The sequence below is a fragment of the Myxocyprinus asiaticus genome, chromosome 2, assembly GCF_019703515.2.
Source record: "Myxocyprinus asiaticus isolate MX2 ecotype Aquarium Trade chromosome 2, UBuf_Myxa_2, whole genome shotgun sequence".
NCBI lineage: Eukaryota > Metazoa > Chordata > Actinopteri > Cypriniformes > Catostomidae > Myxocyprinus > Myxocyprinus asiaticus.
Genome location: NC_059345.1, coordinates 59,852,027 through 59,868,810, shown reverse-complemented (window position 1 = coordinate 59,868,810; position 16,784 = coordinate 59,852,027). Strand labels below are relative to the sequence as shown.

The 16,784-nt window shown below is 42.6% G+C and overlaps 1 protein-coding gene across 13 annotated transcripts in view; it reads left to right on the top strand.

The window, feature by feature from the left end:
- Nucleotides 1-16,784, top strand: part of LOC127452865 (aryl hydrocarbon receptor nuclear translocator 2-like) — a 1,027,890-nt gene that overhangs the window by 976,757 nt on the left and 34,349 nt on the right. For 9 of the 13 annotated variants that reach the window (XM_051718707.1, XM_051718716.1, XM_051718757.1 and 6 more), the window contains one exon: nt 11,267-11,435. In XM_051718707.1, the coding sequence (XP_051574667.1) occupies nt 11,267-11,435 (169 nt within the window). Of the gene's footprint in view, nt 1-11,266; nt 11,436-16,135; nt 16,223-16,784 lie in introns of those variants that run through there. The other 4 variants (XM_051718689.1, XM_051718730.1, XM_051718748.1 and 1 more) reach the window with 2 other exon arrangements.

Below are 16,784 nucleotides of genomic sequence, written 5' to 3'. Positions count from 1 at the left end.
GCTGACTACCACCCCTGGAGTCGCCAGTTCGAATCCAGGGCATGCTGAGTGACTCCAGCCAGGTCTCCTAAGCAACCGAATTGGCCCGGTTGCTAGAGAGGGTAGAATCACATGGGGTAACCTCCTCATGGTCGCTATAAGGTGTGGTTCTCTCTCTCTGTGGGGCGCGTGGTGAGTTGTGCATGGATGCCGCGGAGAATAGTGTGAAGCCTCCACACGCGCTACGTCTCCGTGGTGATAAGATGCGCGGATTGACGATCTCAGACACTGAGGAAACTGAGATTCGTCCTCCGCCACCTGGATTGAGGCAAGTCACTATGCCACCACGAGGACTTTGCGCATTGGGAATTGGGCATTCCAGATTGGGGAGAAAAAAAGGGAAGAAAAAAATATATAAATATTGTCATTTAGAGCATTTATTTGCAGAAAATGACAAATAAGATGCAGTGTTTTCAGACCTTGAATAATGCAAAGAAAACAAGTTCATATTCATTTATAAACAACATAATACTAATGTTTTAACTTAGGAAGAGTTCAGAAATCAATATTTAGTGGAATAACCCTGATTTTCAATCACAGCTTTCATGTGTCTTTGCACGCTTTCCACCAGTCTTTCACATTGCTGTTGGGTGATTTTATGCCACTCCTGGCTCAAATATTCAAGCAGGAATTCAACAGACACTGGAATGGATTGGCTGCCATACATGTAGAGATCCTGATTTAAGAAACATTTGGAGTGGTCTCTCAATTTTTTCCAGAGCTGTATTTGCGCATCTGTCAGTGGGTAGGACTACTTTACATTATTTAAACATGAGAGCAATGAAGAAAAATTGATTGATGCGAAAATACAGAGTGGGACGTGTCCTAAACAAGGCAAGTTGACACGTTAAACCTTTTTAATTAATCACGTTAATGCTTTAATTTGACAGCTCAAATTAAAACATTTCCTTTTTGTGTTCCACATAAGAAAAGAAAGCCATACTGTATTGGAACGACATGAGGGTAAATGATCACTGAAATTGACAGTTTTGAGTGAACTTTTCCTTTAAGTAGCTATTTCTACCTGACCTAAAACTAAAAACTGATTTTGGTTGGTGTATTCAGGTTGATTCAGCCATATTAAATTATATTTTGATTATATAATTTAATTAAACTAGTTAATTTAGATGTAACCGCATGAAGCACATTTGAGGTTACCTGATAAAACAATTTTATATTGTACTTTTTTGAATTACACCATTAAATTGTTGCAATGAATGCATGGCACCATTGGGCTGCCTACATCCTCTTTCCAGTTAAATAGCACTTGAAAGCAAGAATTATGCAGCAGTTGCCCCAGATCATTTCCTAACACAGGAACATTACTCTTGATGGCACAGTTCACATATCAGATTTCTGCGCTATCACATCAACTGATGCATTTGCTTATTTCCTAGGTGTTTTCTTCGGACTTGTTTGTACATTTATGTTTGTGTGGTTAAACCCCAGGCAGTACAAAAAGCACATATGATGTAACCATTTCCTCTGAACAAATTCATCAAATGTTAGCTTTGGTTACTTTTATGCCTCTTAAAAGTTAGTTGTCTTATGCTGCCTTCATGTACTATCGGAATTATCCTACTTTCCACTTCTGAAGTGGTAATTACGAGTACATCGTGTTCACGTCCTTTGTTGTCAGAAAGAACAAGAAACATGGATGACGCCAGGTTCATTCATACATATTTCTTAGGAACTTTTATTTTGACACCATAATACATATTACTCAGCTAGCTTGCTGAAGATAATGGAATTTTTGTCAAATACAAGCTATTTGTGTAAAAATGTACAACATGCATCAAATGGTTGCTGATATACATAAATGAGTATGACCAAAACGGCAAGCGCTATTGTATTTAGAAAAATGAACAAAACGTCATTCACTACAGAAACAGTACTCTCCTCCGCCATGTTGAAAGTGTAGGACTCCATCCATCTCGGAAACTCGGGTATCAAAATTATCTCAGAGTTTCCCAGTCATAATTACAACTTGAGGGGTCATTCATGTGCTACTTCCCAAGTGGGAAACTCGTATTTACGATAATTCTGATAGCACGTGATGGCAGCATTATTGGCATGTACTAATAGGTGTTGGTCATTGTAACAGATGTTCATATTTGGATCAAGAGGAGGAAGCGAGACACGGTGAGATCCAACTCAAAAGGGCTTTATTTCCCACAGCTTCACAGTCTTTATATATATTCCACTTTTCAATGGTCACACTCAAATTGATTCTTTTCAGCACAATACAGATCGCACTCAGGAACACTCTGCTCCGTGCAGCTCTCTCTCTCTGTCTCTTTCGGTGAACTGGCCATCTTTTTATCTCCCCAACTCTCACTGTGAACATAGAGATGGTAATTAGTCACAATTCATCTCAGGTGGATGTCCTTACCGCTCTCTCTCTCCACAGCCATCTGTGCCTCCGTTCTGTGGACCACCTCGAACTTAAATGGCTGGAGTGCCAGATACCAACGGGTGATCCGGCCGTTGGCATCTTTCATGCGGTGGAGCCATTGGAACAGGGCGTGGTCCGAACAGAGGGTGAATGCTCGTACCAACAAATAGTAGAGGAGAGTGAGGACCACCCACTTGATGGCCAAATTTTCCTTCTCTATGGTGCTGTACTTAGTCTCTCTCATAGAGAGCTTTTGACTAATGTACAGCACAGGGCACTCCTCCACCTCCACCACTTGGGACAGAACAGCACCCAGCCCCGTCTGATGCATCCGTCTGTAAAAAACAAAATAGGGAGAGAGAAATCAGGGGAATGCAGAAGCGGCCCGCCACAAAGTGCAGCTTTTACCTGCGTGAAAGCTTGTTGGCACAACTCCATCCACTGGACCGGGTCTGGGGCTCCCTTTTTAGTGAGATCAGTCAGCGGGCTGGTGACGTCAGAAAAATTAGGCACAAACCTTCGTTAGTAGCCGGCCAGCCCCAGAAACCATCTCACCTCCTTTTGGTCTTGGGTCTCGGGCAGGTCGCAATCACTGCGGTATATCAATTTGAGGTTGCACCTGCTCGTGACCCAAGTGGAACCCCAGATACCGTACCTCCACCCATCCAATTGCGCACTTCTTCGGGTTTGCTGTGAGCCCCGCTCTTCGCAACGACCCAGAACTGTCCCCAGATGCTGTATATGCCGCTACCAATCATTACTGTAAATAATGATATCATCCAAATAAGCAGCGGCATACGCAGCATGCAGTCTGAGGATTCGGTCCATAAGCCGCTGTAACATGGCTGGGGCCCCAAACAAACTGAACGGAAGGGTCACAAATTGGTGTAATCCAAACGGTGTGGAGAAGGCCGTTTGTTCACGGGACATCGGCGTTAAGGGGATCTGCCAATATCCCTTTGTCAAATCCGGTGTCGAATAAAAGCGAGCCGAGCCCAACCGATCGAGCAGTTCATCAATACGAGGCATTGGATACACGTCAAATTTAGACACCGCATTGACTTTTCTATAATCCACACAGAACCGTACAGAGCCATTGCTCTTAAGTACCAGAACCACTGGGCTGGCCCAATCACTGTGGGATTCTTCTATTACGCCCATATCGAGCATGGCCTTTCATTCTTCCCGTACTACTTGTTTCTTGTGTTCGGGTAAGTGGTAGGGACGACTATGTACCCCTACCCCAGGGGTTGTCTCGATGTGGTGTTTTATGAGATTAGTGCGGCCGGAGAGAGGTGAGAACACGTTAGAGAAATTATTTTGCAACCTGGCAACCTCCGTACGGGAAAACCCAGAGGCTTGCGGGACCTCTCATACTGCACGTAACAGGGGTTCGATCTACCTATCCCAATTCCGAGTATCTTCGTGCACAAACTTACGAATCATATTTTTTAAGGTCTTATTAAATCGTTCGCCCAAGCTGTCCATTTGTGGATGGTACACGCTTGTCCCGGCCCTGGCTCCACCTCCCCGTCAGCACATTGCACACCCCACACTGTCCCACTGTATTACAGGAACCATCCACACACAACCCCTTTAACAATTCGGGAAAAGCTGGCCAATTAGTACCCAAAATTAGTGGATGGGTGGGGCAGGAACTAACCACAGCCTCAATGTTATGTTTTTGACCCCGAAATAGAATAGTGACGGTCACTGCAGGATAATCGTAAATATCCCCGTGCACCTTCACCCGATTATTTGAATCCAATGCCCCATTGATGAATAGAGGTTCGGTTACAGCCTGAATCCACCAAGGCTTGGTATCTACCCCCCCAATACCCAGTATTTGGTACGTTCCGGCTCGATCGGGGGCGGCCTGTGGAGTGTCGGGGACCCAGATCACTGTCCCCACCTCCATCACCGGGCACTGTTCACGGACGTGTCCCGGCTCCCCGCAACTCCAACAGACCGGCCCAAACCTCACGCCCACACCAGTGGCGGCAGCTTCCCCCACCTGAGAGGAAGAATGGGTAGAGCCAGGGGAGAGAGAGACAGGAGTGTTAGCACATCCCCGAGGCCGGGGCACCGGTCCCACCATTTGGGTTCCACCATTGCTGGGGGAACGGGATAGGTCGGAAAGAAGGAGGGGAGGGATGACAGGGAGAGAGAGAAAGAGAGGCTCTCCGGCCCCTGGGTACGCCACTAATTGGTCCTCCACCAACTGCACTGCTTCATCCAGCGACGCCGGTCGGTGGCACTGGACCCATTCTGTAGTTCTTTTCGGTAGTTTGGCGATGAAAATTGTTCCAGTACCATGAGATCGATGATGCCCCCAACATCACTGGGCTCCTTGGCCAGCACCTACCGCCGGCAGGCGTTGCGGAGCTGTTGAAAGAAGGCAAATGGGCGAACATCGCTCAGCGTCAGGGTTCGGAACTGCTGGCAATGCTCTTCGGGACTGCGGCCAACCCGCTGCAGGATGGCTTTCTTCAGCTCAGGGTACCTCAGGAAGTTGTCAACCGGGAGATGTTGGGCTGCGAGTTGGGCCTCCCCAGTCAGCAGCGGTAGGAGGTGGACTGCCCATTGAGCCTGCGGCCATTCCAGAGCTTGGACCGTGTGCTCGAAGAGCTCGAGAAAGGCCTCCAGCTCATCTTGCGCCCCCATCTTCACCAGTGTCACATGGGGTTCACTGCTGTCGGGGTCGTAGCGTGCGCCCCCCCACTCCCGTCGGTCCTCCTCTTGGCCTTGAAGGAGCGCCTTGAAGTGCTGTTGCTGCTCCACCCGCAGATCCATGAGGGCCTGGTGTTGCGCCTGGTGGATTCTGGCGAGGGATCGAAACACTCCCTCCAGTGGTGAAGACGACACCATAGCAGCGTACCTTCCTCCTTCTCCCGGATTTTGGCACCAGTATAACAAAGGTTCAGGTTGGGCAGATAAAGGAGGAAGCGGGAACCAGTTTCCACATTTTACGTGAGTCCGTTTTATTCACAAATAACCAGCAATCGCTGTACAGTTTCACTCAAAACATAAGACGTCTTTTCAGCATCACTCAAATAAACAGTCCGCTTTTCAGAGTCACTCAAATAAACAGTCCGCTTTTCAGCTTCACACAACACAAGACTCTCCCTCAGGAAACAGACACGAAGACTCTGGTCTGTCTGACTCTTTCCTCTCTCTGTGAACTGGCCATCTTTTTAATCTCCCCCGACTCTCACTGTGAACATAGAGATGGTAATTAGTCATATTTCATCTCAGGTGGATGTCCTTACCGCTCTCTCTCTCTCCCCAGATGGGGCTCGACCACGCCCTCACCTCCACAAATTATAACTGCAAATAACTCAATAATACTTCACACCATCGTTCTGGAATTTAAGAGACAATAAATTATATAACAAACACTTGTAATTTCTTGTTAAATAACAGTTATAATGCATGATAAAGAGTCCTTATATTTAGTTTGTTAGTTTTAAACATGGATAATACATTACACATTATGAAAAACATAACTTTCAGGGTTATTATCTGCATAGGATGCATTTGTCCATTTTTAAGTATAATCCTACACATGGCTATGTATTTTGATAGTAGTAAAATAAGCAAAGTCCAAAGTTCATGTCAGATGTTCATGAATTAAGCTTCATGTGAGCTGGTGAGCCAGAAACATGACTCATGATTAGTATAATAATTTTAAGTGTAGAGAGTTGGTTATATTGAAGAACAATGGAGGTTTCCATGGCAGTCATTGAACAGTCCCTCAACTTATCAGTCATGTGATGAGTTAAGTTGGGGGTTTATCTGATTAAGAACAAAGAGGAGAGAGATTTTGTTGTGCTTTCCCCCACAGTTAAAGTTTGCCAGATTCGACATCTTTAAGTCATCCTGTGTGGAATTGTTGAATTTCTCTTAGTTTTCTTCTGTCCACGCACTACACTGACTTTTAAGTATAAATGTAACATAATAGACCTGTTGCTGTCTGTTTGTTGTTAATATTAAAGGGATATTTCACCCAAAAATTTAAATTCTGTTATTGTTTACTCACCCCTGTGTTGTTATAAGCCTATATGACCTTCATTCTTTTTCTTAACACAAAGGGAGAAAATATTTTTTTGCTCAGTGACTTCAAGCTTCAAAAGAATGCAAAAGTATAATTCAGAAGTCTAATAAATAATTCCATGAGTCTCATGATTTTTATGAAAGCATATGATAAGATTTGGTGAGAAACAAACCAAAATCTTATGTGTTAGGACTCATAAGTATTGTTAGGAATCAGCCAGGTTGTGTCTTCTCTCTGTCTTCGTGTTTTCCCCATCCCTCTTGTGACTTGCTTCTGTTTTGTTGTGCCATGTGCTGACAGCGATCATGGGGTCATCTCAATGATCACTTGTCAGTCTCATTAGCCACACCTGTTCCTCATTTCTCTTGATTGGTTTTCTTCCTATTTATTCTCCCTCTGTTTGCTGTCCTGTGCCAGATTGTTGTTTGCCATCGTGCTCACACTCTCCAGCCCTCTTGTTTGTTCTGTTGACTGCATTATCCCTGGTTCCAGTTGGTTCCAGTTAATTTTGTCCTACTGCTTGCTCTTCTTCTTGCCCCTTGCCAGTGTCTGTACGGCTTGGTTTTCCTGCCCTACTAGTGCCTGCCACCGACCTTGAGTAAGCCTGCCACTTTTAGTCTGTCCCTCAGTCTCTGTTTTTGGCCTAACCTGTCTCTGACTCCTGAGCGAGCAGCTCCCAGTCTGACTTTACCTGCATAGGCCTTGTTGGTCCTGGTACAGAGCTCTGCCTGCCCACTCCCCCTTCTTTGATATCAGTCCCTGGCCCTTGGATTTTACACCACTACCCTGTCTGCCCTCACCCTGCCTGGTGGCTGCGGAGTGCATCAGCCTTCCTTGCCTGCCTCTGAAAATTTCCACCTGGTCCCTGGACTTTGAATGCCTTCGACCCCTGCAGACTGCTTTATTTGCTGCTCTTAATTTCAATAAACTGCTTGTTTTCTGTTAACCTGCATTTGAGTCCTCCATCCCTCACTAGGCCCTGACATAATGTATTTAGTGAAAATGTTCACTGACTGTTGATCTTCTGTGCGCGTTCATGATAGGACATGAGAGCAACAGTACACGCAGCCCCCTAGTGACATTGGGGTGTTTAAGCAAACTCGTTTTGTTTATCTAAAAACAGGTCCGCCACAGCGATAGTGAGAACAGAACACAGCTGCACACAAAACAGAGAACAGAACTTACTAAACATGTCTGAAGAATTTGTAGTCTAATAATATATGCATTTTTATGCCCAACCTTATTTTTTTTTTAAACTGAGTATTTTTGTTCTCATGCCCTATCATGAATGTGCACAGGAGATCAACAGTCAGTGAACATTTTCACTAAATATTTTATTACATTTCAGTTTTTTCTCACCAAACCTTATCGTTGTCATGTGTATTCTGTTGATTCATGTCTTTTATTTTGAAATGTTTAGTTCCTGTTTCCCTTGTCATGTGATTCCTGTTTTCCCTCCATGTTCATGTGTTATGTTTTCATTGGTTTATTGTTTAATTATCTTGTTATCAGTTCTGTTTGTTCATTGGTTTATGTTCCTCCATGTCCATGTATTTAAGCCTCATGTTTTCCATTGTGTAGTGGTCAAGTATTGAATGTGATGGATGTGAATATTGTTTTGTTCTCAAGTCAAGTCAAGTCAAGTCAAGTCAAGTCAAGTCAAGTCAAGTCAAGCCAAGCCAAGCCATAGTCAAGTCATAGTCAAGTCTAGTTTATATCAAGTTCATGTTTTTGTTAAATCACGTTTATAGTTAGGGTTTTGGATTTACTTTTGTAATTAAACTGCACTTGGGTTCTCATCTTCATCATCGTCTTCGTCATTGTCAGCAGTTCCACCAGCTACGTTACAGAATACTTGACCAACCATGAACCCAGCAGTTTTACTTCTGCGCCTACGTCAGGGGAATCGTCCCCTGGAGGACTATGTTGAGGACTTCTGCGGTCTAGCCAGCCAGGTAGACTTTAATGAGGTTGCCCTCAAAGACTGTTTCAGATTTGGATTGAATGAGTCCATTTCTTTTTTGATGCCTGGCGGTCGCAGTTCCCTCAGCCTGGTTCAATATATCGACCTCGCCCTACGGATCATTGGTTCCACGTTCACTGTGGGGGAGGCGGATGCCGAGCCAGAGTTCCACGACATGGCCGCCGCCGAGCCAGAGTTCCACGTCATGGCCGCCGCCGAGCCAGAGTTCCACGTCATGGCCGCCGCCGAGCCAGAGTTCCACGTCATGGCCGCCGCCGAGCCAGAGTCCCACGTCACAGCAACGCCTCAGCCTGCTCCATGCCACGTCACAGCAACGCCTCAGCCTGCTCCATGCCACGTCACAGCAACGCCTCAGCCTGCTCCATGCCATGTCACAGCCACACCTGAGCAGTGGGACCTGGAGATGGTTCCCACCCTTATACCCACCCTTAGTTCTCCTGAGCAGGCAAGGGGAACTTTCGGCCCTCCGACCCTGCCTGGACCCTCCGAGCCCTGGACTTCGCCTTGGCCTGTCGGTCCCTCGACATTGCCTCAGCTCGGCGTTCCCTCGGCTCCACTACGGTCCTTCAGCCTGTCGGCTGTGCCGGGGTCCCTCGTCCCTCCGGCTCCTCCTTGGTCTGTCGGTCACCTGGCTCCGCTTTGGCTCTCCGATCCTCTGGCTGCGCCTCGTCCCTCCGATCTGTCAGCTTCACCGGAGACCTCCTTCCCTACGGCTCCACCTTGGTCCTGAGTCCCACCGGCTCCACCTCAGTCTTCCGATCCCTCAGCTCCGCCTTGCTCCTTCGAGCCTCCAGCACCGCCTTGGTCCTCCCTGCCATCGGCTCCACCCTGGCCCTTCAAGTCTTCGGCTACTCTCCGGGCACCACATTCCATGGCTCTGCCCCTCGAGCCTCTCACGGCTCCACCTTCCATGGCTCCGCCCCTTGAGCCTCTCATGGCTTCACCCCCCACGGACTTTGCCCTGGTCCCATGCTCCTCACCCTTTCTCGCCACGCCCCACGCCTCAAGACAAACCCCCCCCCCCCCGCTCCCTACAGAACTTTGAATTTATGTCATGTTTTACGTGTTTTGTTTATGCGTTGGGGTGTCGGGAGCCACCCCTTAGTGGGGGGGATATGTCATGTGTATTCTGTTGATTCATGTCTTTTATTTTGAAATGTTTAGTTCCTGTTTCCCTTGTCATGTGATTCCTGTTTTCCCTCCATGTTCATGTGTCATGTTTTCATTGGTTTATTGTTTAATTATCTTGTTATCAGTTCTGTTTGTTCATTGGTTTATGTTCCCCCATGTCCATGTATTTAAGCCTCATGTTTTCCATTGTGTAGTGGTCAAGTATTAAATGTGATGGATGTGAATGTTGTTTTGTTGTCAAGTCAAGCCAAGCCAAGCCATAGTCAAGTCTAGTTTATGTCAAGTTCATGTTTTGTTAGGGTTTTGGATTCACTTTTGTAATTAAACTGCACTTGGGTTCTCATCTTCATCATCATCTTCGTCATTGTCAGCAGTTCCACCAGCAACGTTACAATCGTATGCTTTCATAAAAATCTCATGGAATAATTTATTAGACTTCTGAACTGCATTCTTTTGAAGCTTGAAGAGGTAGTCACCATGAACTGCCATTGTATGACATCACTGAGTACAAAAGTTTTTCACAATTTCTCTGTTAATAAAAAGAAAAAGTCAAATAAGGTTATGACAACACAGGGGTGAGTAAGCAATGACTGAATTTTCATTTTTGGGTGAACTAATCCTTTTATCAAACAACCATAATAAGAAAATGAGAAAACCACTCACTGCTCTTGGCTCAAAAACTTTAGTAGCTTAAAGTATTAATGTATTATAATTATATAGTCCAGTAGTTGTTATACATAGCATTTAATTCTGAATTTTTACTTGAATACTTGATACTGCTTTTAAAAACATTTAAAGCTGTTAAAAAAAAAACACTGTTTTCCTCATTTGTATTTTTTTGTTATATTATTTTTAATTTATTTTTATTCATTGCTGTATTGTTATTTAATTACTGACTATTTAGTAGTTTGGAATAATTACTTGAACTTGAAACAATTCTTACATAATTAACAAATTAGTTAGTGTTATTATTTGTTGTGGTATTGAAGCTGGTATCGAGAGTTGTCCAATTTCACTAACAGCTACTGAAATGTTGGTATTGTTACAGTTTATATATATATTGTGCATGGTAGATCTTGCTAGAATAACATGATGAAAAGTAGATCTCGTTCTATAGAAGTATGAGCACCCCTGCTGTAGATGATGGAGGTGGCAGCTTTTCTTTATTTGACTACTGACATAACATAATATAACTGCCATATGACAATAGCCTCATCACCTACCCAATGCCGTTTACATTTCTGTTACAGAGAATCAAGTTGATTGCATTGCTGTACTATTAGCAGGGTTAACTTGTTTAATGTTTAATATACAACTGTGTGGAGCAGAAGTTTGGACCTGTGTCATTTCATTGTGAGTTGAAAGATTCCAGGAGACAGTCAAATGTGTTTTCTGCTCATTGTGGCTGGTTAACACAAACCTCTGATTAACATGGAAGCTTATGGGCACGGTTTTACAGTACACCTTTGTCAGGAACAGTCTCCCTAGAGCAACTTGAGGTTAAGTGTCTCGTTCAAGAGTGCAATCGAATTTAAACTTAAAGTAACCACAAGGCCACACTGTCGAGTAAATAATAATGTGTTCAGTGCAATACATGACATCAGTCAGCCTGTGAAATATTGTAGCATCTATATATTAACAGTCTCATGTCATTTTACTACAGCAGCAGATTCCAGCTCAATCCAGTAAGGCCCAGTCCTCACCGTTCGGCATCGGCTCCAGCCACAGCTACCAGGCCGACCCGTCCTCCTACAGCCCCCTGTCTAGCCCTGCCACCTCCTCACCCTCCGGCAATGCCTACTCCAACCTGGCAAATCGCAGCACTGCTTTCGGTAAGACTTGTTCATTTATGACAATAAATTGCACCATTTCATATCCTCCAGGGTTTACATTAGATTATTGTCAAAAAAGCCCTTGAAAACCTGGAATTTTGCAATGCATTTTTCCATTAATGGAAAAGTAATAGAAAATTAGAAAAATACCTAAATGTCCTGGAAAATAATTATTTGTCTTGGAAAATATTTTAGTATAATACAACTGTTAAAATGTACAAAAAAATGGTAATGATGGGGACTCGGGATAGCTGTCAAATACACAAATTCTATTTTTTTGTCACTGCCGGCGGCTGCGCATTGTAAAATAACATCAATGGTTGACTGTCAGGAACTAAGCCCAGTCACATACATTCTCTGATCATCTGCTGTCATCTCTGCTTTTCTCCAACAAAATAGTTTAAGTATTAATATAGTGCAAAATATAACTTTTTACAACATTGTTCCAACATTGCTGTTGTGTTAACTACAAGACATTTGAATTGTAAACTTTATGATGATGGTTGAACACTGATTTTTTTGGACAATGGATACTTCAAACAGTGATCTGATTCATACTGACATAATTCTAAGACTTTAACTTTAACAGACCTACATATAGAGTTGACATTACAGCACAACTGGAAACTAAATCTCCCATGGCCTCTTTTAAATGCCTCTATCTACAGTTGTGCCAAAAGTATGCATACCCTGGCAGAAATTGTGAAATTTTGGCATTGATTTTGAAAATATGACTGATCATGCAAAAAACTTTTATATTAAAAGTCTTTTATTTAAGGATAGTGATTATATGAAGCCATTTATTATCACATAGTTGTTTGGCTCCTTTTTAAATCATAATGATAACAGAAATCACCCAAATGGCCCTGATCAAAAGACAGCACATGTGATTTTTTTTTTCCGTTTTTTATTTTTAATAAATTTGCAAAGATTTCAAACAAACTTCTTTCACGTTGTCATTATGGGGTATTGTTTATAGAATTTTGAGGAAAATAATTAATTTAATCCATTTTGGAATAAGGCTGTAACATAACAAAATGTGGAAAAAGTGAAGCGCTGTGAATACTTTCCGGATGCACTGTATATTTTGAGAGGGGTCAACAAGGCCTATAGTGAAAAGAATACCATCCCCACTGTGAAGCATGGTGGTGGCTCACTGATATTTTGGGGGTGTGTGAGCTCTAAAGGCACGGGGAATCTTGTGAAAATTGATGGCAAGATGAATGCAGCATGTTATCACAAAATACTGGCAGACAACTTGCATTCTTCTGCACGAAAGCTGCGCATGGGACGCTCTTGGACTTTCCAGCATGACAATGACCCTAAGCACAAGGCCAAGTTGACCCTCCAGTGGTTACAGCAGAAAAAGGTGAAGGTTCTGGAGCAGCCATCACAGTCTCCTGACCTTAATATCATCGAGCCACTCTGGAGAGATCTCAAATGTGCGGTTCATGCAAGACGACCAAAGACTTTGCATGACCTAGAGGCATTTTGCCAAGACGAATGGGCAGCTATACCACCTGCAAGAATTTGGGCCCTCATAGACAACTATTACAAAAGACTGCATGCTGTTATTGATGCTAAAGGGGGCAATACACAGTATTAAGAACTAAGGGTATGCAGACTTTTGAACAGGGGTCATTTAATTTTTTTTCTTTGTTGCCATGTTTTGTTTTATGATTGTGCCATTCTGTTATAACCTACAGTTGAATATGAATCCCATAAGAAATAAAAGAAATGTATTTTGCCTGCTCACTCGTGTTTTCTTTAAAAATGGTACATACAGGTGCATCTCAATAAATTAGAATGTCATGGAAAAGTTCATTTATTTCAGTAATTCAACTCAAATTGTGAAACTCGTGTATTAAATAAATTCAATGTACACAGAGTGAAGTAATTTAAGTCTTTGGTTCTTTTAATTGTGATGACTTTGGCTCACATTTAACAAAAACCCACCAATTCACTATCTCAAAAAATTAGAATATGGTGACATGCCAATCAGCTAATCAACTCAAAACACCTGCAAAGGTTTCCTGAGCCTTCAAAATGGTCTCTCAGTTTTGTTCACTAGGCCACACAATCATGGGGAAGACTGCTGATCTGACAGTTGTCCAGAAGACAATCATTGACACCCTTCACAAGGAGGGTAAGCCACAAACATTCATTGCCAAAGAAGCTGGCTGTTCACAGAGTGCTGTATCCAAGCATGTTGACAGAAAGTTGAGTGGAAGGAAAAAGTGTGGAAGAAAAAGATGCACAACCAACCGAGAGAACCACAGCCTTATGAGGATTGTCAAGCAAAATCGATTCAAGAATTTGGGTGAATTCACAAGGAATGGACTGAGGCTGGGGTCAAGGCATCAAGAGCCACCACACACAGACGTGTCAAGGAATTTGGCTACAGTTGTTGTATTCCTCTTGTTAAACCACTCCTGAACCACAGACAACGTCAAAGGCGTCTTACCTGGGCTAAGGAGAAGAAGAACTGGACTGTTGCCCAGTGGTCCAAAGTCCTCTTTTCAGATGAGAGCAAGTTTTGTATTTCATTTGGAAACCAAGGTCCTAGAGTCTGGAGGAAGGGTGGAGAAGCTCATAGCCCAAGTTGCTTGAAGTCCAGTGTTAAGTTTCCACAGTCTGTGATGATTTGGTGTGCAATGTCATCTGCTGGTGTTGGTCCATTGTGTTTTTTGAAAACCAAAGTCACTGCACCCGTTTACCAAGAAATTTTGGAGCACTTCATGCTTCCTTCTGCTGACCAGCTTTTTAAAGATGCTGATTTCATTTTCCAGCAGGATTTGGCACCTGCCCACACTGGCAAAAGCACCAAAAGTTGGTTAAATGACCATGGTGTTGGTGTGTTTGACTGGCCAGCAAACTCACCAGACCTGAACCCCATAGAGAATCTATGGGGTATTGTCAAGAGGAAAATGAGAAACAAGAGACCAAAAAATGCAGATGAGCTGAAGGCCACTGTCAAAGAAACCTGGGCTTCCATACCACCTCAGCAGTGCCACAAACTGATCACCTCCATGCCACGCCGAATTGAGGCAGTAATTAAAGCAAAAGGAGCCCCTACCAAGTATTGAGCACATATACAGTAAATGAACATACTTTCCAGAAGGCCAACAATTCACTAAAAATGTTTTTTTTATTGGTCTTATGATGTATTCTAATTTTTTGAGATAGTGAATTGGTGGGTTTTTGTTAAATGTGAGCCAAAATCATCACAATTAAAAGAACCAAAGACTTAAACTACTTCAGTCTGTGTGCACTGAATTTATTTAATACACGAGTTTCACAATTTGAGTTTAATTACTGAAATAAATGAACTTTTCCACGACATTCTAATTTATTGAGATGCACCTGTATATTACCAATTCTCCAAGGGTATGCAAACTTTTGAGCACAACTGTACTTTGAAACTCATTATGCTCATTATATTTACAGCAATTTCCATAAAAAACTCCATTTATGAACAATGACTGAAAAAGACATTTGTCTTCTTGCTATTATCAAAAAGAAGTGTTGTTAACAGCAAACAGTGTGTCAATTGTATAGCACCATAGTGTGACAAAAAAATTTGTTGTTATAGTTGCTTTGGTGCAACTATTTAATCTCTGTTATAGACCATATGAAAAATAGATTTCTGTGATTTCAGTGATCAAAATTCTAATTTGTGGTTTCTTACACATACAAGGCAATTAGATGTTTATTTTCTTAGTTCTTTAGTTCTTCTGAAAAAGTCTATTGCTTGAATTCCTTGTCAACACAAAATCAACTATAAATCATGAGACCAGCTATAAATCATGAGACCGTTACATAAGTTATCATTTTTCATTAAATTACTTTGGAATATCACTTTTTAATTATAGTTAATTGTCTAAATGTAATTGAATGAATGGTCTCAAATCCACATAAAAAGATGCCGTTACTCAATATGAGCAATTTCATAAAGCAATAAGAGGACATACAGTGATTTTACAACAGGTAGGGGGTACACAATCCAAAGTCAATAAATGATAAAAATGTTTTATTAATAATAATAATCTGTGCAATAAACAATTCTTCCCACAAGTAATATTTTATAAGCTTAACTGTAGTCTTTGTGTGGTTGACAAGTATATTGATACAGAATTCTACTGATGTGCAGGGGTCTTCAACTTTTTTCAGGTTTGTGGATAGAGAGGAGGAGAAGGTACCCGCAGTTACATATTATAAAAAGTGTTGCATTTTGAGCCTGGCCTATAATAGTATGCGTATAATTCCATTTTAAAGAGGCCCTATAATGGTTTTGGGAATTTTACCTTTCCTTTTGTGTGTAACATAGCACTTTGTGCATGTAAAAGGTCTGCAAATTTACAAAGCACAAAGTCCACGCAAAAGGGAGTTATACTTTCCCACAGACAACACTGCTCAAGGACTACACGAAACAGCTGGATTGTAGTCCAGCCATTTCTTCCATAAAGTATCGACGTCACTATGAAACACATTTGCATAATGCCCGCCTAAGGGCCACTTTGGCCCGCCCTCAAACAAACGTAGTTATAACTGAGGCCAGGATGAGTTGGGTTAGTGTTGTCACCATGTCAAGAAGACGCTGTTTTCTTCACTGCGAAAGCAAAACCTCTTTGTTTGGACTTCCAAAGGCAGACGAATTGAAGTATCAGTGGTTAAAATTTATTTTTACCACTATTCCTCAGCAGTACAACCAGATCCAATGCCGGATTTTCAAGATGATTACTCCTGAAAGATGGTGCAGTTCCCAATTTGTTGGGACAATCTGGCGCTTCAGGATCACAACCTGTAAGTATGCTTGATTATTTGTGGATTTATCTGCTACCGAGAGTTCAAATGCGGAGTTTTGTTTTGTAGCTACGGTGTACACCCATGCACAGCTGTAGGCCTCTGTTAACCTGCTAGCTAATGTTATTGTGGTGAAATAGTTTTGCTAATCAGCTGCGGGCCCACTTTTACCTGCAGTGTGTGTAGAATTATGCAGATTGTTTGACGTTCTTACTATCATGTACGTATATTGTCAAGTGTGGAGATGGATTTATTTTTACAAGCAGTAATTTTATGTCTGCAATCCACGGAAGTGCTCGGCTAACTTTGCTGTGTTATGTTATTGTTTTGGTAAGGGTTTCCTATTCAGCTGTGGACCAGCTTTTACCTAAAACTGTGTAACAGTATGGTCAATCTCAAGAGTCTTACATAATTACAAGCTGTAATGTTACAGCTGCTATCCACGGCTAAATTGCTCACTAACCAGGAGTAAGCCTCTGTTCTCCGTTCATATCTCAGGTGAAAAAGGTTTGGCTACACCCATTCCAGCAAAAGATGACTAACTTA